Source organism: Sphaeramia orbicularis, chromosome 20 (assembly GCF_902148855.1).
Source record: "Sphaeramia orbicularis chromosome 20, fSphaOr1.1, whole genome shotgun sequence".
NCBI classification, from domain to species: Eukaryota; Metazoa; Chordata; class Actinopteri; order Kurtiformes; family Apogonidae; genus Sphaeramia; species Sphaeramia orbicularis.
In genome coordinates, this window is record NC_043976.1 from 18,124,775 (window position 1) to 18,147,646 (window position 22,872).

General features: G+C 36.3%; 1 protein-coding gene across 1 annotated transcript in view; it reads right to left on the minus strand.

Moving 5' to 3' along the window:
- Positions 1-22,872, minus strand: part of apbb1ip (amyloid beta (A4) precursor protein-binding, family B, member 1 interacting protein) — a 49,151-nt gene that overhangs the window by 4,639 nt on the left and 21,640 nt on the right. Inside the window, exons 3-10 of the mRNA XM_030122703.1 lie at positions 20,734-20,821; positions 18,130-18,419; positions 13,913-13,990; positions 11,699-11,858; positions 5,993-6,114; positions 3,334-3,408; positions 3,094-3,237; positions 2,875-2,985 (exon numbers count right to left, since the gene is read on the minus strand). Coding sequence (XP_029978563.1) covers positions 2,875-2,985; positions 3,094-3,237; positions 3,334-3,408; positions 5,993-6,114; positions 11,699-11,858; positions 13,913-13,990; positions 18,130-18,419; positions 20,734-20,821 — 1,068 coding nt within the window. The remainder of the gene's footprint in view (positions 1-2,874; positions 2,986-3,093; positions 3,238-3,333; positions 3,409-5,992; positions 6,115-11,698; positions 11,859-13,912; positions 13,991-18,129; positions 18,420-20,733; positions 20,822-22,872) is intronic.

Consider the following 22,872-nt stretch of genomic DNA (forward strand, 5'->3'; position numbering starts at 1 on the left):
TACATGCAAAAATACGCTTAAATATGCTTAAATATTCTACAATGCACGCAAAAATATGCTTAAATATGCTTCAACATTCTACAATACACGCAAAAGTACACTTGAATATGCTAAAATATCCTACGATACACGCAAAAATACACTTCAATATGCTTCAACATTCTACAATACACGCAAAAGTACACTTAAATATGCTAAAATATCCTACAATACACGCAAAAATTCACTTGAATATGCTTAAATATCCTACAATACACACAAAAATACACTTAAATATGCCTAAATATTCTACAATGCACGCAAAAATACACTTCAATATGCTTCAACATTCTACAATACACGCAAAAGTACACTTAAATATGCGTAAATATCCTACAATACATGCAAAAATACACTTAAATATGCTTAAATATCCTACAATACACGCAAAAGTACACTTAAATATGCTTAAATATCCTACAATACACACAAAAGTACACTTAAATATGCTTAAATATTCGACAGTACATGCAAAAATACACTTGAATATGCTTAAATATCCTACAATACACACAAAAGTACACTTAAATATGCTCAAATATTCTTCAATACACGCAAAAATACACTTGAATATGCTTAAATATCCTACAATACACGGAAAAATACATTTAAAATTCTGTAATTAAATGTTTAGATCTACAAATTGTACTTGAACATAACATGAACAAATATGAACCTGAAAATTCTTCAGTAAAATAAGTGCAATGTTAACAATATTACGCCTTAGTTTTATCATTTATACATGTGAATCACAACTTAGAGATCACAGTGGATCTACAAATACACCAAACATTAAATAACAGGGAGAATATTATTAAAATTCCACATACTTCTCTTAAGACATTTCAGATATTCACTTTTTTTTTTTTTTTTTGTAAAAGACTAGTCTGTAAATGTGAATATTTTTGTGTAATTTTACATTTTTACACTAAAACAAAGAGACAAATTTACAGTTTTCATTATTTATAGGTTATTATGATAGTATTTTACTGGTCTGATCCACTTTAGAATTAATTGACCTGAAATGATTTGAACATTCTTGATTGTTAATATTTTCAGTGTAATTTTTGTATTTCACAAATTCATCCCAGGGGCCAGATTGGACCCTTTGGCGGGTCGGATTTGGCCCCCAGGACGCATGTTTGACACCTGTGATCTAGACAGTTACAGTTATTTACATACTTAATACATTTTACGATTGTGATTCCTGCTATATTGATTTTCTAGGTTTTATTCATATTCAGAAAAGTATCCAAAGGTATGACAGGGCACCACTAGGGGGCAGCGTGAGTCCAGAGTCAGGTTTTTAAAGGACTGCACTGTGGTTGTTGATGATGTGCTGGTATTAGACATTTCCTCAGTTCTTTTGGATATCTAATAATCACTGATGAATCTATTTTAATGTGTTTTTTGGCAGCAGATAAACACCAGTCTGTCAAACATTCCCTTTGACTACTACTACAACTTCAGATATTATACAACAACATCATCAACATCATCACCTTCCGCCACTAAAACTGGATTCAATAACACAACTCCCAGAGAATGAAAAGGGTAAAAGACCACACAAAAGCCTCCTTGCTTTCCAAAAACCTACCCTCTGACAGGTCATTTTCTTTCGCCCTTGACAAGCAGGACCTTGTGAACCTCAACCTTTCAACCCAAACCTTGAAGAGTCTGTCTTTCACCAGCAGGTAATTCAGTTTCTTTGCCTCTCTAAGCTCTTTTCGCTTTGGTCCTCACCATCTCGTCTAATGGTATCTGCTGATTCTAGTGTTTCCCAGACAAGATAGGGGAAAAGAAATAACACAGACTTTCACATCCCCATAACACTGGCCACCAACCCATCTAATTCTAGCTGTTCTTCTTTAAAGTCAGCATTTCTTGGAGTACCACGGACACTTCTCATCGATGGAAATGCCCTCAGACTTTAAAATATTTTCAGTGTTACGCATTAGGCCGGCTCTCCTTTAACCTGTTAAACCCTGACCATATTTTCAGGGGAAAAATGCCTAAAAAGACATACCTAAAGTAAATGAAGAATTACTTCAAAATAATAAGGTTCATATGGATGTTCTTGGTGTCTGTGGACATTTAGAGACCTCACAATCTATTCCCATTGTCTAAAATATTGTATCTATTACTATGCCTGAGTAAACTGTAACAAACTAAAAGAGAAATTGGAATTTTTTATCCTTGCCTGTTTTTTTCGGCTGGATTCACAATGATATGCATAAATTAAGTGTTCGTGTCGGAGATTTTTAATAGCGTATATTTCACCCCACAAAGATTAAAAATCATGTTTGAACATTAAAGTTTGCACTAAAACACACTTTTGATGTACTTTTATTAACATTAGGGTCTAAACTTTGAGCAAAAGTTGAAAAAAACATTCATTGTCCTGATTTATTATATTTTTATAGTAGATGAATATTAATATAATTTTTTTGGCCCGCTGGTGGGCTGATAGCACTAAAGGGGTTAAAAGACATAGTAGGAAGTAAACTTAAAACAGTAGCTCTGTTCTCTTTTCTTTCTCACCACTGCGAGCTGAATTTTATCGTCTGCTTCCTTTCACTTCTTTAAATGAGCCTATTTATTGCGTTGCGCTATTACAGTAAAGCAAAACAGATGCACAGCTGACAGTGGATGCGAAAACAATCGACTTTTGAATGATATCTCTGCATCATGACCTGCCAGTCCATAGACCAATGTGTAACAGCCAAACCACTAGGTATGATAAAGCAGGTGGAAGTTGCAGCTTATTTGTTCAAGTTTCAAACTGAAACTACATATGGCTTTGAGATTAGATTAGAAAGCCAATGTCAAACTTACCTTCAGAACAAAACAGAAGTCAGTCGGGGCCTTGTATTTGCTCCTAAAGTCTTGGCCGTAGTAGACGTTAACATTGTCGAACTGGACGAAGCAGACGAGGTCACGGGACGACTGTAAAGAGACAGAGCCAGCCAAACTCAGTGTCTACCAGATAAGAGTGATGTGTGCCTTTATTGGTTAAGTCCTCCACAAATGATGTCCTGCTTTTTGACCCCTGACCTTGGTTTTCCCTTTGGGCACATAATAAATTCCCGAGGCCCTGAGCTGGAACAACCGCTGTTTCCACGACTTCTTGCCATCTTCTTTGAGGTAGAGCACCCCCTCGAGATCCGGCACGATGATGGAAGTCCCACAGAAGTTCTCCTGTGGAGGTGAAGAGGGGATGAAAGGGGTCATTGAGAGGAGCTCCCACTGGGAAAATGTTAGTCTTATGTGTTCATCTGTGTGCATTCTCTTTACCTGTATTAATAACTCCTTGTCCTTGTCTTTTATGTCTTTGAGGGCTTTCTTATCCTTTTTCCATAGGTAAAAGTTCTGCAAAAAATAACATTAAAGTACATCATACCATATAATCATAACTAAACTGTTGTGTATGCAAGAACATTTGTTATCAATTACAAAAAGGGACCTAGAAATGTTTATAATTCAGTTATTAATTAGGTTGTTTTATAATTTTTTATTTATTTTTTTTAAATTCTTTGTTTATTTGGAAAAGCACGTTACAAATCTTCTGTTACAGGCACAGTTCACTTTCTACACGTCAAATGAAAAAATGCTTATCCAAGATTTTTTGTCATGTAAAGAACATATAAAATTAAAAAAAAAAAAAAAAAAGTGGGCTGGAGGAGAGGGCTTACTCACTGTAACGATAAGAAAAGACAATTTAAGTGTGCATGTTTACATCAGTTTTAACAGAAATGTTTCACATATAAAAGTATTCACAACACCGATATATTCATTTCACATCCATTACAATTTTAACATAGTTTGTCCATTTTGACCAAATTGTGAAAACAGATTCCTTTTGACCCTTAAAACCAAATGTCAACTTTCCCAGAATGTAAATGTCCTGTACAATGTCGATCCATTCTTCTGTTGTGGGTGCTTCAGGCTTTAACCATTTTCTAGTGATAGTCTTTTTACTTGCTGCCAAAAGCATTGACAACAGTTTTTTATCCTTCAGAGTCCAGTTTTCACATGAAATATCTCCTAAATATAGGGCTTCACATTTAGGTTGTTTTATAATTTTAAGTATATTTTTCACGACTGAGAATTTTGACAAAGTTATAATAGTTTTTCTTCATCAGTTCATTTATCATTAACTTCACTGATGTTGTTAAATCTCAGATCTTACTTGCTGGGCTTAGTTAAATGTGTGCCTTTATCAATTATCATGTTAGCACCTTATAGTAATGAGTTACCATTTATAAAAGGCAAAAAGAGTGTTATTGCAAAGTAAAAAACAAAATTTATAATTGAGTACAATTTTAATTGTTAAAGGGGATTTTGCTGTAAAGTGTGAAATATATCAATTAAACTTTTCATTGTTTTCATAGTGACTGTCACTATTGTGATACTCAGCAAATATACAAGCGTAGAGGTCCTTGTTTGGAACACTAACATAAGTTATCAAACCAAACAGGTCATGTAGCTCAAATTCAACCCATATTACATGAAACACCTTCTTAGTTTTTAGTTTAAGGTTCATTCATTGTCTTTACACAAACTTTAAAATCAATTTACCATCTAACACGTAGGTACAAAATGTCCATTCAGCTAGTGTGCTAACAGTTTTTCCACATTTTACCTTCATACATTGCAAAATGAAACTTTTTCAGTATTATCATATGCTGATAGAGGTTCTACAGTAGTAATTTATTGATTAATCTAAGATGACGTATATATAATGCTGCTAGCAAAAAAGGCAAGATAAGTTTATTTATAGCGCACATTTCAGCAACAAGGCAATTCAAGGTGCTTCACACAGGACATTGAAATACAACGACAAGGGAAAAAGAAACACATTTAAAACATTATAAAAGAAACATGGAAAAGGTGATTAAAAACAGCAAAAAAAAAAGACAGTAAGACAGTGGATGCTAAGTAACTGTGAGATCTGAGGCCTAATGCTAATGCTAATGCTAGGCTAAAGCAGGTCACTGTTATACCTGCTGTTTCAAACCTTAGTAATAAACTAATTTTAACCCATTTATGAACTGATTATAAGGGTCCTCTTATTGTAATGTGGTCACATGCATTCTATTCATTTTCCTCATTAAGTAGGTTTTTGTTATCGTTTTGTAAAATTAAAACACAAATCCTATGCTAACATTACATTGTTTTGTGTTTCCACAGAAAAGTAAAATGTGAACTGAATAGCAGAAGTAAATGCTGGCTTTGAGCAGCCTCTATGTAAAAAAAAAACAAAAAACAAGTATTATCATCTTCCAAAACCTCCTCCTGTCTTCCTCACCCCTGTGAGTGGGCTGGTTGGATTCTATATCATTGTCTGGGCCTTTGTATTTTCATTGTATGGGGGGGTGGAGGCCAAAAGGGGAACTTTATTTTGGTAGCTGGTGTCAAAAAACTGTAAATTGACCCGGACATATTATATAAAACAGATCTATCTTTTGTTGGGGGAAGTGGACGGTGTGATTGAGCACTTTAAAAATGAGAATATTTCACCAGTTTCCATAAGGCAATCAGGCTATTTGTCTCTGCCAACAGACCGAATCCATTAAATACGCTGAGATTACAAAGGGCTCCCATTATATCAACAAACATGCCAAGATCTCTGTGTCTTTCGCCCGAAGCGTTTTTTTCTGATACATTACAGCGAAGACATAAATGTAAGGAGCCCTCCTCCATGAAGGAAAGACGTCTGATAATTTAAACAATAATTCAGCAGTGAAAATAGCCAGATGGAGCTGCATGCGCTGAAACATTGTGGAGATAGATTTGCACAAACCAAGGCCAAAAATAATGAAACAGCCCATGTTGCATTTCTGAGATACTACACGCATGCAGCCGTATGTCATCAATCAGTATTTACCGTGTTATGAAACGTATAGCTAATCTGTGTTTATATTCATATTTTGCCAACAGTGAGTGGACTCACCTGTGGGTTTTTGAAGACCTCGTATTTTTCTTGTCTTTCTTTGAAGAGGACCTTGTTCTCGCTGTCCCTGGTCCAGGCTAAAAGTGGCTCTACAAGGTTCTCATGGTCCTCAAATGCCCGTTCTGCAAAAAGAAGAGTAAAGTCAGGTGTCTGGCTGAAATGCATGTTCAAGTGGTAATTTTTTAAAGGGTGTGATGTCTAGTGACACCTAGTGGTGATGTTCCTTCTTGCATTGATCTTAATCCCTCCCACCCATCACCTATGGTGGCCCCCACAGCATGGAATTTCCATGGTTAATCATTGGGTTTTTGTTTTATTTTCATTCAGAGCTTTTTAGTTAAAGTGAAACTGACTCTGCTCCACATGTAGTCTAGGTAATGCACCCTGAAAGTGAAAAGGAAAGGATGTCCATTCTGTTAATTATTAATGATTATTTAATACATAGGCTGCTTTAGAAACATGGTGTAATAACATGGTGGTCTCCATGGAAGCTCCATCTGCAAATATAATATAATGACTCATTCTATGGAAATGAAAACATAATACCTCTTATTTTCCTTATGATTATACACTCAGGAAAACCTATTAATGACTATTATATTCCATTGCAAACGATGGATCCTTTCATAAAACCTTTAAATTTAAAGCAATTTTGTTATAACTTTATCCTCTGCTGTACAGTGTCCTTTGGTTTCACAAAAGGCACTTTCAAATAAAATTCATTATTATTATTATTATTATTTTTATTTATTTATTTATTTTTCCTAAGGTGGAGAAATGTATTGTAGTAACAGATAAAAACTTTCTTGAATGTATAAGTACAACTCTTGAGTAAATGTACTTTCTTCTCCACTCTGCAGCAAACACACCAAATCAATATGAGCCATTAAAATAATTTCTCAGCACATTCAGACACTAATGCCAAGACGTGCCTTTGGAAAATTAAAAACGTCTCCAGTTCACTTTATCACTCTGAGTCTACAGTACATCATTATGCAAACCAGATTGTGTAGTGGCCTTTTCTCTCGCTTTACATCCTCTCTGTTTTATCTTTGCGCCATAAAACATGTCAAAACAAACGCTTACCCGTATGTACAGTAGTTTACTGTGTCACAAAATCTTTACATCAGCTGCTCTTGGTTCAAAGTCAATTTCACAGCTGTACGATTGTCTGTTTTAAATGGGGTGAATTAAGGAAAGGCTCCATAAAATACCACCCTCCACATTTGCTGGAAGGATTTTAAATGGCACTAAACCTCGAAAACACATTAAGAGCTCTTTCCACCTCCTCCTTTCTGCCCACCCACACACACACATACACACACACACACACACACACACACACATACACACACGGTGCTAGATCTCCATCATGTACTGGGCATTTGACTGTAGTTTAGCCACGGCTCCCAATTACACCTTACTAGCTGAGGCAGAAGTAGGCATTAAATAAATTGCAGCCAGGGTTCCAGTCTATAGTTTGACTCTTACAATCATTAAATGGATGGTGTGACTTTGGTACTGAGAGTGAGTGATTAGGAGTAAAAATCCCTTTGAACTACATGAACCACATGGTGCGTTTTGGTCTTGTGCATGGTGAGCACATGGCTGAAGTGGCTTGTTTGAAGACAGTGTTACTGTTGAGTGCTGTGGGTGTTTATCAGCCGTGACTCGCCTTGAATTTCTGTTGACAAAGATAAAGGTCGGCAAAAATGTTACAGTAGTCAGAGCTTTTGAAAGGGGCATAAGAAAGAAAAAAAAAGAAGAAAAAAAAAAAAAAGCTCCAACATGGTTTCCATTGTCAAGCTGTCACACTGTTTAGTTAGTCAGAGATGACACCAGACCTCACCCTCCCACATGCCAGTGAGTCAGATAACTTACACACAAAGACACATGCATGATGGACAGGCTATAAGTAGCAATCTGTGTCTCAAGCAGTGCTTAGGCTGACTGATTTAAACATGGACTATCATTTGGTCAAAAATAAAAGTGTTGACCAAAGGGAAACACATGTTTCCTCATTTGTTTGGCACGGACAGAATTAATGCACATTGTCTTTATAGACATATCGACAAACAAAATGATTATGTTCCTCTTTTAAGCACTTTTGTACCTGTTAGAATAACAACCAGCCATTGTTAGAAACAATATAATGTCATGAAGTTTCACTGGAAAACATGTGTTTGTCTTTGCAAAGAATGTAGACACTGCAGTTTATTTTTAATCTGTTACAGTCAATATTAGCCACTGTGTTAACTGTATTAAAGCCTCTGCAGACTGTGTACAATACAATACAGCAGCTTATGTTCATATGAATAAACATCAAAAAGAAATAAAAAGAAATTTAAATCCATATTTAACATGTTACCTTTTACTGCTTGCTCTATTTTTGCAGAAACTTCAAATGAATTTTGCTTTCCATCTATTTTCATTATCTATTATTTTAACCTCTGCATTTTTCAAAGAAAAGTAAGCATTTTCCTATATTTAATTTACCTCATATTTAATTTACATTTAATTTACTTTGGTTTATAAGTTACATTAACAAGATGCTAAATTACTTTATTTTTTCATTGTTAATTAGGTATTGCTCAATGAAGTTTACTGCTTTACGAAACCATTAAACTAGCATTTAGCATTAGCTCACCCATGATCCATTGAGCTCCCACAGCCCTGCCCCTTTTGACCATTTTGAGCCTTTTGGCCACTTCTAGCTCCAAAAATCAAACAGGGTCACATCTAAACCACAAACCAATGGCCTCTAAATATGAGTTCAGAAACCTGTGGGCCACATCACTGTTTCCTCTGGCCACTAATTAATTATATGTAGTCAAAGCTATGTGTATGTGCTACTGTACAGTAATGTATAATATAGTACAGTAGTTTAATGTAAATCATGACATCTTAGGGTGACTTCATACCATGTTGCATTGTTATCTATGACTAACTAACAAATTTGTTAACATATTTAGCCCTGTAATTTCCTATCGTTACTAGATGGGAAGATGTCAATCCAAACACAGTCTTGTGAAACAGCCAAAACAGCAAAATATGTATTTTCTTTCAGATTTTTGTGGATATTTAAAGAGACACTCAACTTTGATTTCATATATTGTTGGCATCTTCAGTGATTCACACCCAATTTCTACAACCTTCAATCTACTGGGATGTTGAACTTTGCTGTTAATTTAATATCCAGCTGTAACTCAGCCTTTTCTATAAGCTATACGTTTATTTTAGCTGTTTTTACAGATTGTCTGAATAAAGAATGAATAGGTATGAGTGCAAGATAAAGTACTGAGGTGCAGAATAATTCACACTTTCTTTTTCAAATGGCTCGCTGACTATGAAGAAATTATACAATGTCCCCTGTCTTATCCGTCAATTTAGTGTATCACTGTGTAACTAACGGAATATAAAATTTCTCTAATATGATTTTGGAGCAAAACAATATTGACTTAGATTTTATTGCTCTGAGAGTTTAATGACTCTACCATCAGTCCCTCATTTGGACAGCTTTGGGACAGAATGAAATTACTCCCTGTTCATGATATATAAGATGGTTTCTTTTAAATTATGAATTATCTCCGTAACAGTCTGATGAAGCTGTTAGAAAACACAGAAAACAGATGGTAATGAGTGGCCGGAGGATCTGATGGCGGCAAAGTCCAGCAGATGAAGTAAATATAGCACAGACAGCTCAGACGAAGGATTGAGATCATAAGGCTTCTATTTCCACATGACAGGGAGGATGACTGACAGTGTCCGATACAGCAAATTAAACCCACCTGTCTACACTGTGAGAGAGAGAGAGAGAGAGAGAGAGAGAGAGAGAGAGAGAGAGAGAGAGAGAGAGAGAGAAAGAGAGATGGATGGAAGGCAGATCAATGTTTCATTGTGAGCTCGCTGCAGTGTGGCTGCCACCGTGCCAATAAAAACACAGTCCATCATCTGGACATGAATGAAATATCCCTCCCTACACGCTCTCTCCATGTGTGTATGTGTACTGTATGTTTAGTGGACAATTTATGGAAAAACACGCCGAAGGCTTATGTTGTTAAAGAGGTAATCCACCACTGTGTTTGTCTGCTGTAGTTGACATATTTGGCGACCGGCTAATGCTGTGGTTTGTCTGCAGTACATTACCCAGAAGTCACTTGTCAACAAAGCAGTGTCAATAAAATTTTTGAGCTTATTTTTGTCTATTTGGCCATGGAGATTAAAGAAAGTAGAGAGTTTGGAAATGTTTATTTTTTTATGGGTTTTTGGTTCAATGATTGAAATATAGTTTGTGATAAACACAAGCTTAAAGGAGTGATATTTTGCTTTTTTTAAAAATGGAATTATGCATTTTAAAACATTTCCCTGTGGTCTACATAAACTGTAAATGCTTTTCTTGGGTCTGAATTATTCATTCATTCAACTCCACAGGTCCATTTTTAACCCTATTCCTGAGTAATGACACCAGAAAGGTCATTTTGAGCACTGGCCCTTTAAATGCAAATGAGCCACTTCAGGCCCTGCCCCCTCCAGGTTGTTGGCTGTGCTGCTCTGTCCCGTTCAACCAACAACTGTACATTTTAGGTAATTGGCTTGAATTTTGGACATATTTTCAGTATGGACTACAACCACTGCTGCTGACAAACAGTTATAGCGTATTCGGAGAAATGTTCATCAGACGTCTTGACCTTATATGTGCAAATGTTGTGACATAACTAGTTATAAAATGTAACAAATTAAGCAGAAATTAAAACAGGTTGCAGATATCCACTCAATTTTTGCTGGAATGAATATAAAGATAGCTTTGCAGCACCTGGAGGGTTCAAATTCAACTTTTTTGCACTATTAGGGTCCAAATGCAAATAAATATAACAGAGCTAATAAAAGTGGGTTTAGCAAAATATGACCCCTTTAATAGATTTTCACATATCCTACGGCATAAAAATGTCAGTGAATACCTCTGGTTACAAGTGTTACATGTCTTTAAAAGGACTGAGTGGCTAGATGAGATTTTACCAGACACAGAAACTCATCTATTTACTAGTTTGTCTTTACAGACCTTGTGAAGGTTGTTGGGTTTTTTTTTAAGAGGTAAGAACATGATATTAAATTATAACTGGAAGCTTAGTTTTGGTGACACCAAAGTCATGCAACTGTAAGGTTACAGATTAATAATAGTGTTTTATTTTTTTGTCATTGCATTTAAAGTGGTTTTTATTTGTGAAGGATCAGAAGAATGCACCTGCAGTGGGAGTTATTGTCTGCAATAATATAGCAACCAATGACTTTTTGTTGGGGTGATGCTAACTTCTAACTTAGCTTAAAAAATATGTCAAGCCTGTGGCACTCACCACTATTACTGCTTTTTCTAACAACGGGGCTCTTTGATTTATCCTTAGCTGCTGCTGAAAAATGTCAAACACTTCCTATGCACCAAAGGGCCTTCCATTTACCCCAAGAAAATACTTAACATGTCACCACTAGGTGTTTAAATCAGGAAATTGCTCGTGAAATGACCACAGACTGAATCGCTATGGTACCATATCACTTTGTAGCTGCGCATTAAAAACAACTGTGATCACTGATAGATTAACTATCTGCCATAAAGTGTTCTGTGTGAGGTAAAAGCACCTTCTGCTGTGTTTAAATGGGAGGCGTAACACAGCTCAGTACACTACAGTAGCTGTTATTCCTCCAAAAACTCACCAAGTTGTAACTCAGGGTTGGTCTCACACAGGCTCCAGTCCACGTTGCAGTCACAGTGGGTCTTCTCGAACAGGTTGTCCAGAACTTCCCTGACAGTTTGCCTTTCGTCGACCATCAGAGTTTTGGAGCTGCCGTCATTCATCAGCACTTTGACAACCAACTGTCAAAACAATGGACTTCAGTGTCTTACTGCATTGTCTCAAACTAGTAAAAGAGACTGAAAATACCTTAACCCTTTCATGCATAGTGGTCACTACAGTGGACAGTTATTCTACAGCTGTTCTCTTGCATATTCATGGATTTTGTTATTTTAGTTTCATATCAGCCAACACAATACACAATACACTGCAAGTGATAACATTACTGTAACTTGGCTGTTCTTGATAAACCAAATCTAACATGTTTGAGTGTAAATCAATTCCTTGTTATTGTTATTAGACTGTAATTAACAACAAAAGTTTTTTTTTTTTTTTTTTGGCATATTATCTCCATGAAGTGACTAGTATTGGAGTTCACTACAAAGAAAAAGTTAAAGATATATATATATATTTTTTTGTCTTTTTTTTTGTCATTTGTAAATAAAACTATGTCTGGTCATTAAAAAATGTGTTTCAATTCACACACAAAAAAGTAAAAAGGGTTGTGCAAAAATCCCAACTGAAAAAAATAGCCCCCAAAATTTTAAATATCCCTAACTTTTTGTTTGTAGTGTATGTTAAAATGTGAGAAAATATCAAATTAGCAGCATTAAATGTTTTCATTTCATAGTTTTCACACAGTATATCAGTAAATACACGTTCTGTTGCTTTAACAATTGAATGCACATTTTTGCAACTCCATAAAAAATAGCGTCTTAAAAAAAAAAATAATCTCATTGTTTTTTAAATGCCTAAAGAGGAATAAAGAAAAAAAATCTTGATTAACATTCTCATAATTCATGCATGAAAGGGTTAACCCTACTGGACCTGTTAAAATTTTGAGTTGTTTCTCTACGTGTTTGGGGTTTTAATGTGTTTTCTATGACATCTGCCTGACAGATTGGGTTTCCAACATATTGTGGACATCAACAGGTGTCTCTAGAATGAGACATCAAACATCAGGTCTTGAAGCATATGCATCATGTTTATTTGCTGGCTTAATTACAGGCTACATACTGTAAATTGTTGTTTCTGTTTCCTAATGTTACCCTTCCTAAAGCTGTTAGCTGACAGCACTCCAGTTCTCTTTTCTGATGAACCTAAACGGCCTCCTTCCTCCATTTTTTTTATTACTCTTTTGCATTCATTTCTGTTGAAGCCATAGCACCTTCGCTTCAGCTGAGATGAATTTTGCTCCGGAGTCGAGCAGTACTTTCCTTACAAGCTCATATGGCTTCACACTTCCTCTCATCTGGAAACAAATCCAGCCTCGCGAAGCTGAGGACTTTCACAGAACCAAGGTCAGCCAGTTGCTTGCCTCGTGTCATAAAAATGTGGATTTCAGAGATGTTATCACAAGAGGATTTAAGGTGTTAGATCACATGTTACGCCGTCTTAACGCTCCCTGGAAAATAATATAAGTTAAAAATGCGTATGAATAAAATATCACTTGAAATGATTTTTCCTCATGCAATCTAAAGGTATCTTGAAAATGCATGACCTGTGTTGAACCACGCTCCACAGGATATCAGAAAGTGAAGGGCCCCTGACCACACAAACCACTGAGAGTGCACCTTCTACGTCCTCAGCTAACAACCCTTTGACAGATGTTCCTATATAAAAGTGCAAAATGGTCTTTTAGTTTAACTTGACTGCACACTGCTCATTTAAAGTTACCATCTAAACAGGAAACCAATGGAGTTTTACAGTTTTAGGACTGAGGCTGACATGCCAAACAGTCGTATCACAAAGGATACACCATACTGTATGTGTAACCATCCTTGCATGACCACATGTCTGCACTTCCCTGGCCTGCTTTGAAGATGAGAAAGTATCCACATATCACCCAAAGAGGAAACTGTGCTGTCCTTCAGGATGTTGGCTGGATGAAAGTACACATCCATTACTGTGATTCATGACTCGTTCAAAAGAAAAGGAAGAAGGAGCCCAGATATGTTGGAACATTTTTACAGCGACGTCCAGGTAGGAGCTGTAATTCACTATCTCTTTAAAGTTTACTGATGCCAGTCGGTTTTCTCATGTGAATCGGTCTATTCACTATTTGGTGTTTCCTTACCTTTTTCACTTTAGCTTCCTTTAGCTTCTCCAGAGCAAGCTTGATTTTGTCTGCCTTCATCTGGGCTTCAATTTCCTCCTAAACAGGACAACCAGAAATAAATATATAATGTTAAATCATGTTGAAAATTAGGTGGTATGTACGGTGGCCCAGAGGTGCAACAGGCCAAAAAATTAACCACTAGACGAAAAAAATTATCTACTACAAGAAAAAAAAAGGAGAACAGCTTAAAAAAATTATCCACTAGATGAAAAAAATTATCTACTACAAGAAAAAAAAGAGAACAGCCTAAAAAAATGATCCACTAGACGAAAAAAAAATCCCCTATAAGAAAGAAAAGAGACCAGCCAAAAAAATTATCCACTAAAAGAAAAAAAACAGAGAACAGGCAAAAAAAAAAGATCTACTAGCCCAAAAAATTATTCACTATAAGAAAAAAAAAGAACAGGTGAAATAAATTATCTTATTATTTTTTTACATCTAGTGGATTTTTTTTTTAGGCTGTTCTCTTTTTTTTCTTACAGTGGATAATTTTTTTGGGCTGTTCTCTTTTTTTCTTGTAGTAGATAATTTTTTTCATCTAGTGGATAATTTTTTTAGGCTGTTCTCTTTTTTTTCTTTCTTGTAGTAGATAATTTTTTTCGTCCAGTGCAGTGGTTCTTAACCTGGGTTCAATCGAACCCTAGGGGTTCGGTGAGTCAGTCTCAGGGGTTCGGCGGAGGTCAAGACACACACTCGACTCATTAGTCGGGTGTGTGTGTCGGGCTAGGTCTGTGTATGTAAACAAATGGCTTCGGACACTTTCTCTGATTGACATCCAATATACGTGGTGTATTGTTGTTGCTTATAGCGCTACAACACATCCGGAAGTGTTTATAATCTTTTCCACTCGTCTGACGATGAATTGAGTATTTTCCACATCGTTGTTATGACTTTTGCTACTTCCTGTTAACCACGGAGGCAGCCATGTGTAGCGTTTGTTTACATTTTTCGGTCACCGCACTGGTCAGTTACAATCATGTGACGACCGACGCACCGTTGCGGATGGAGAAATCGTATTACGCTAAAGCCAAGCTAGTGCCGTAATAAAACAACGATCACAAAAATACTGAAGGAGTATAACGAGAACTTTTTTTTGATACACTACATGCAATTATCTTTTTTTTTATGTCAAAATTGCATGGTTCGGAAAGTTCGGAGCGAGATGAAACGAAAACCGGGTTGACCTGACGGCCTACATATGATTGTGATGACACACCCCACTTGGCCATCACTGACTGCAGGTGATCACAAGGTTAAAAATTAAAACCATTTCAGTGTGGTAGTATTAAAAAAGGTCATGTCTTTGTGAAAAGGTATGTAATTTGTTGTGAGTTCATGCACTGTATTGGTTTTGTTCTTTGAACACAGTGATGTTAATGCACGGTTCATTTTGTGCACCAGTAAAACATATACCTGCGTCTTGAATTTGAAAAAAATCATATTTTATTTTTTAATAAAGAAGGGTTCGGTGAATGCGCATATGAAAGTGGTGGGGTTCAGTACCTCCAACAAGGTTAAGAACCACTGGTCTAGTGGATAATTTTTTGGCCTGTTGCACCTCTGGGCCACCGTAGGTATGATATCTGCAAATTGCATACACCGTTCATGACAGTAACAGAAAGGAAGATGTAAAAATCTAATCTAATTCTGTTGATTGACCATGGTGGTAATAGGACAAAAATGAACAGGCCTTATGACCGTTGCACTGGTACTAGTATGCATGCATAAACCTCAAAAAGCTAGAGGAGAGCTAACAATACTTAACATATCATCATTTGATTAATTTTATTGTCAGATATTTGACACAGCCTGTGTTTGGGTGCCACATCTATGACCATTTTATCTTTTTTCATTACCAAGTCCCGATCATCCATTAGTAAAAAATAAATAAATAAATAAATAAATAAATAAAGCTAATGCAGAAGTAGAAGCACATCAACGCTGGGTCAAAAAGTATGCTAGTCCACAGAAACCCCCAATTTATCACAAAAATAAAATGTGAGAAGTGACACTAACAAGACTGTCACTGGATGTTGTTGCTAGTTTTGTGACTTTTTTTTAACAATACTCAGCCTATTAGCACAGTTTACTAAGTGTTAGCTTAAATGCTGTGGTGTGTTAATATTAAAGGCTATGGTCTGTAAGATAGTTAGAGTTAAGATAGTTTGTTTGTTTTTGTACTGTATATTTTGTGAATTTACTCTCACCTCTTTCAAAACATTTTACAAGTAGCTGAAATTACTCCACATTGTTAGTTAGCATTGTGGTCTGTGCATTCATCATGTTAGCATTAGCATCATCATTTACATTAGCCATTAGCATTCTCCTGCATTCAATATGTTAGCATTAGCATGATCATTTACATTAGTCATTAGCATTATCCTGCATTCAGTATGTTAGCATTAGCATCATCATTTACATTAGCCATTCACATTAGCCATTAGCATCAGCCTTTCACCCTCAGTCTTTCTCAACTCCATCCTCTGACCAAATATGGCTCTAAAAGAACAAGATAAATTTCCAAATCCAGAAACCAATAATTACCTGTTTCTTTTTACAGTATTATTTAAATGTAGTCTAGTATGTATAATACATGTCTTTTACTCATAATATTATTATGGCCTGTTGTACATGTCATTATTTCTGTTTTTAGTTATTCTTTTTTTGATCAATTTTTCATTTACTTTCATTGTGCATCTCCAAAAGTACAATACAAAAAAAAAAAAAAGAAATAAATTCACATTTTATGATATAAGATTTTGTGACACACAAAGTATAAACCCCATCCCCCCCAGAACCAGCGATGACCCCCAATACCAACCCAACCTGGATCTCAAAATATGAAAACCACTAATAAAAACAAATACACATATATAAATGAAAAAGAATGACATTTACAGATGTAAACAGATAGGTGAACAGGATAGTCATAAATAGTTATGTTGCATTCTTTCTTTAACCATATTGTAAACACCATCCCACATACTATGGGTTTTTCGGCTGGCTGCATGCATCCTGGACACTGACCTCTCCATCATAACTATGTCTAGAAAATGACTCATCCATTGTTGCTGTGATAAAGTATGAGGAGGCTGCCATCTCAGTTGTTTTTAGTTATTCTTAGGTGACCATATATATCAGTCTGCCGATGAAAACTAGGTATATTTCCATTTTTAGAGATCCATTAAGGTATGCCATCCCTTTTCTAAAAAATAAGTAGGAACCTCATTGACACAGTCTATAATTTCATCTGACGTACAGCCTGTGTAATGATTTGATTTGGTTTTAATTTTGTTCATTTAACTGTGGCAGGAAGGGTCCATTCACAAATTTCATCTGGGACATTACACCTAATCTACTGGACTTAAATGTGTAGAAATCAGATACTCTTTTCTTTGGATTAATCGGATATATTCTTACATTGAAACCTGTCGGCGGTGCAGCTTTGATGAATTTGTACGTCTCTACCTAACAATGACGCATTCTCTGCCTCAACACAGCTGGTGTTTTTACCTCAGAAGGATGAGGTAACAAGCCCTGCTAAAGCAATAATCTCCTGTCTGGCTGCCCCCCCCCCCCCCCCCTTCCCTCTACTGCTGCCACATCTTACCTCCCCTCCTTCAACCTTTGGTATTGATCCTGTTACTGTTTCTTGCCTTATGGCTCTATGTGTTTGATCTGTTCCAGACAGACTTGGCGGTTTCGCCTCACAAGTCTCTGTAACTGTAACAGATGCCTCCATCGTGCTTTTGTCCAGGAACAATCTCGCCATGAGCTCACTGTCCAATTTCAAGAGCAATACCACTCCTCCCAGTTCCACAAAGACAAAGAGCACTCAGCAGAAATTTATATGCTGGGAACCGGTGTTGAAGTTGTAGTGGTGTCCTTTCAGACATGGCTCAGAGAGCACTTATTCTCGATAAATCAAGACACAGCACCAATAAAACAGAGATTGGAACATTATTGTCTGACTGCTTTATATTCTTGCTTCTCTATACCGTGCTTTAAGAGATGGATGGTGCATAAAAATTTCCTGAAACCAAAACCAACTAAAAGAGATTATTAGTCTTGATGTGCACTCAGTGGAACTTTCACTTCTTAAATTTAGAACTGCTTCTGTGTAGGGGGTTAAAGTGTCAGTGTATAGATGTTATTTTTACACAGGGCTTGGTCACCTTCGAAGGCTTTGTAGACTGGGGAGGTGGTAAAGGGGAGGTGGCAGATGAGGCCGGGGTGCTAACATCGCTGCTGCTGCTGCTGCTGCTGCTCCTCATGGGTGATGGTGAGGAGGAAGGGTGTGTGCTCAGACCCTTCGGTGGTGGGGGTGGCAGGTCTGACGCAGGCAGTGACGGCTCTTTTAGACCCTGTATCTCTGCTGCCAGTTTCTCCTCAGTTGCATTGAGGTCAGCCACAAGGTCAGCCATGAGGGCGTCCAAGTCATTGTCCTCAAGTTCATTGAGAGATTCTGGCAACAAATCAAGACAATATATAAGACATAACACTTTATATTAATGGGGAACATACAGTGGTGGGAAAAAGCTTTTGGACACCCCATGCATTTGTGAAATATTGCATTAAGAATCCCTCTTAAGTCACTGAAACAGTCTTTGAAGTATTGTTCCATTCTCCAAACTAGGGATGTAATGATATGAAAATTTTATATCACGGTTGTTGTGACCAAAATTATCACGGTTATCATTATTATTGCGGTATTGTTACCTCCGCCAAGGAGGTTATGTTTTTGCCAGGGTTTGTTTGTTTGTTTGTTTGTTTGTCTGTCCGTTAGTGTGCAACATAACTCAAAAAGTTAAGGACAGATTTGGATGAAATTTTCAGGGTTTGTTGGAAATGGGATAAGGAAGAAATGATTACATTTTGGTGGTGATCGGGGGTGGGGGGGCCCACGGGGGAGGCCACTGATCAGCCTTGGCGGAGGTCTGCGCTCTCCGAGTGCTTCCAGTTGAAACTGTGCTCAAAATGTTCAAAAAGTACTTATACATACAGTGAAATAAATTAACCAAGTTGTATTTTAAAAAAACAACAACAAAAAACCAAATAAAATAACTGGCACAATGCACTTTCTCTTGGCAGAAACATTCAAATATTAACCCTTTGGGGTCTGAGCTTATTTTGGCCGTTTTTCAGTAGTTTTGATTTTGCCTTTATATATATATATATATATATATATATATATATATATATATATATATATATATAATGTTTACTGTCCCCATGTTTGGTATCTTTTTTCACCACAACTTCATTTATATCAACTGTCTATTATTTTTTCACTTTAACCTACTATATCAACATAAAAGGACAAAAAACACACAAAAAAAATTATAAAATCCGATTTGAAAAATTTATGTAATTTATTGCATAAATAACACACAGATGCTTAACGAACCTTTTCAAAGACTTTAAAAGTGAATATTGTTTCCAAATATTAGGTATATACAATTAAAATTGTAATAAATTAAAACTATACTCAAATATTTGACATAAAAGCAAATCTTTACACAGGCGTTTTCTCCAGAAAAGTGCGGTAATCAAACACGATTATCAAGATAATTACAATTTAAACTGTTCTAATTTTAACCGTCTGCAATTTTACCGCAGTTTATCGTTATACCGGTAATCGTTACATCCCTACTCCAAATCCACGTGCTACCTTCTTTCTGCACATGCTCTGTTCTATCAAAGTCAAAACTGGGTGTTTCAGCCAATAATGAAACACATCCAGTGCGTGACATGCAAAAATTCTTTGCATTTGTTTGTGTCTGTGTGATGCAGCCACACCTTTTGAATGGTAATATTTGAGAAAATTGTAAGTATTCAAAACCTTTTTCCACTACTACCACTAGTAGCAGTATTAACACAAAAGCACACATATACCATACATATGAAGCTCTGTTCTTGTATTACTATTACCTAGTCAGCCACATGAGCAAAAAAAAGCAAAGATCATAGTTACATATTACTATCAATAAACAATAGTAATTTACTATGTTATTGATTTATTGATACATAGTCCTAGAATATAGTCAGGTCACACAGAATAAGGCATTTTTTTTCACCAGACACCACAGGGTAAATGCTTACTCAGTCATCATCACGTACAGGATATCCTAGTTCCCTTTTTAAAAAAAAAAAACAAAAAAAAAACATATACATGTTTTTGTTGTACACTGACAACTTTCATTTTTACAAGCAATATCATCCTGCAATCTTATGTTGTTTTTTTGTTTTACTAAAATAAAGCACCAGTAAATTGTTAAACCCAGTAAACTTGTATTAAAAAAGATGTTTTCTTGGAAGATAGCATAGTTTGTGTTATGATGTTTTCTTGTTAGATTTTGTAGGTTTGGTTTTGTTAAGTCAGTCAGTTGAGACATCAGTTTGTGATTAAAAAAAGATAAAAATAAAACAGGCAAGTGGTGTCTCCAAAGTGGTTTGTTAATGAAAGCAGACACAATGACCTTGCGTTTACATTATTACCACTTGTTTTACATCCCATAAGAGCTAGAGACAAAAAGTCAGTAATTAGTAGAATGACCTTCCTTGTCTAAAATCATTGCTTGAACAATAAGCAGCAGAAGTACGTTTAACACGTCTTTATGCCACTGCCTGGTCTTCTGAATTGTGGTAAATTTACAGACAGTTGATGCAACATGGGATATATCCTGCTCTTGTGTAACTGGAACGTTGTAGTAACTGTCACTGTGAAAATTCTCTATAATATGTGCACACACTCATGTCTGACAAAAATGTCAAATCACCGTTCAGGTCTGTGAAGCCGATGGAGAAGTTGACTTCCTGGTTTGAGCTGGGGAGAGATGCGGGAGGTGGTGTTTCCTCTCCGAGACTCTGTTGAAGAAAAAGGGAACAAGATGGTGTTTATAGGGGCATGAATACAATATCTGTAAGACCACAGGGCCCCCACCCCCCCCAGAGGCTCAGTGGGTTAATCTACAACACATTCAGAGTGGTCTGAAACATAAACTGTCCCCAAACATTATGTACGCCAGCATAATGTTACATCTGTTTTTAGGTTTTACACCCAACAGGACTTCTATGCATCTATCCACCCTGCTACCTCTTGGCAAAATGGAAGTGATTTAAGCTGAATGGAGGGGCTGCAAAACAACATCAAAGTGATCAGCAGGGCTGTTCACTGGAAAAAAAAAAAAAAAAAAAAGAAGTGTAATCTCTGGCTGGCTCATGAGTTTGCCATATGACCCCCCCACCCCCACCCCAACACACACACAGACGCACAAAAAGAGCATGTAATTTATGGTTGTTAGATGACCACAAAGGGTGTCAACCCCTACAGTGTCCATTATGGATGCCAGTCTAGAGTAACTCAAGTGATTGATGGTGTGCTTTAGTGAGGTTGTCATCTGTCTCTAAAGTAGAAAAATTCTATTTAAGGCGTTATGTTGGTAGCCACTTTCATCAGACATGCACAGTATATACAAATGCACATTTTTGCAATGATACCTCAAACACCAGTGATGTTTTACAGCCTGAAATAAACTTAAATCTGACATTGGTCTACTGAACAGTAAACTTCACTTCACTTACTATAAATAACTGTAAATAAAAAAGCACAAATATTACAAAATAGTAGTAGAGTAAGGTGGAAAATGAGAAGAAAATGTGTATGGTTTTCTTCTTTTTTTTTTTTTTCGTTTAGTAGAGAAACTGTCATATCTGCAGTAGTATGAATACACATATGGTCAAACCAATCTGTATCAGGCCCATACTGACTTAACATTAGCTTACATTAGCTGACTGATATATCGGTCGAGTTGCAGTAAATATAGTACATAACAACCTTAAAAACAAGCAGCAGTATCAAATATATATAGAAGAATAGATCTGTCACTGTCACAGGAACAATGAAAATCAGTTTAGCAGCTCAGTTCAATTTAGCAGCAAAACACAAAAGGGACTGTGTAAGAAAAACAAAATAAGATAAAAAATATCAGAGTATTAAGAAAAAGTAGGACTGTGTATATATATATATATATATATATATATATACAGACAGAAGATGTTCAAGTTCCACATTCAAAATCTTTTATCAGTTAAAACACAAACAAGAAACTAGAAGCACTCGGAGAGCGCAGACCTCCGCCAAGGCTGATCAGTGGACCCCCCCCGTGGGCCCCCCCACCCCCGATCACCACCAAAATTTAATCATTTCTTCCTTATCCCATTTCCAACAAACCCTGAAAATTTCATCAAAATCTGTCCATAACTTTTTGAGTTATGTTGCACACTAACAGACAGACAAACAAACAGACAGACAAACAAACCCTGGCAAAAACATAACCTCCTTGGCGGAGGTAACAAATCTTTCTGATAATTCATGATGACCAATAGACAGCCTCGTAAAAAAAAAAAAAAAAGCCTTCTACATTATTTAACTGAGCCTTCCTTTACAATTAAGATCAGTATATTTCAGATGGAAACAAGTTCTTTAACCCTGACGGATGCAGTGAGTAGCTTCTCATTTCTTAAACAACCGTCTGTTTACTAGAGATCATAAAGACCAGACAATACCAGGATTCATCTGGATCAGACTGTGAAAGACTGGATCAGGACCATGAAATGTCATTTTCATACGTGGATTGGACACCAGAGTCCAGACCTGAACCCCACTGAGAATTTTCGGGATGTGATGGAGCAGACTTTATACACTAGTCTGACTCTTCCATTATCAATACAAGATCTTGGCTAAAAATTAATGCAAGTCTGGATGGGAATAAATGTGATATTTATTGTGATCTTGCAAAATTTAATTGTGTGGCATATATGATGGCATAGTGAATGAGTCCTGTAATCAAAGCTACACTTTAAGCCCGGAATTTGTATTTACTAAAATGCTTTAATTACACTGTACTTAAATGATT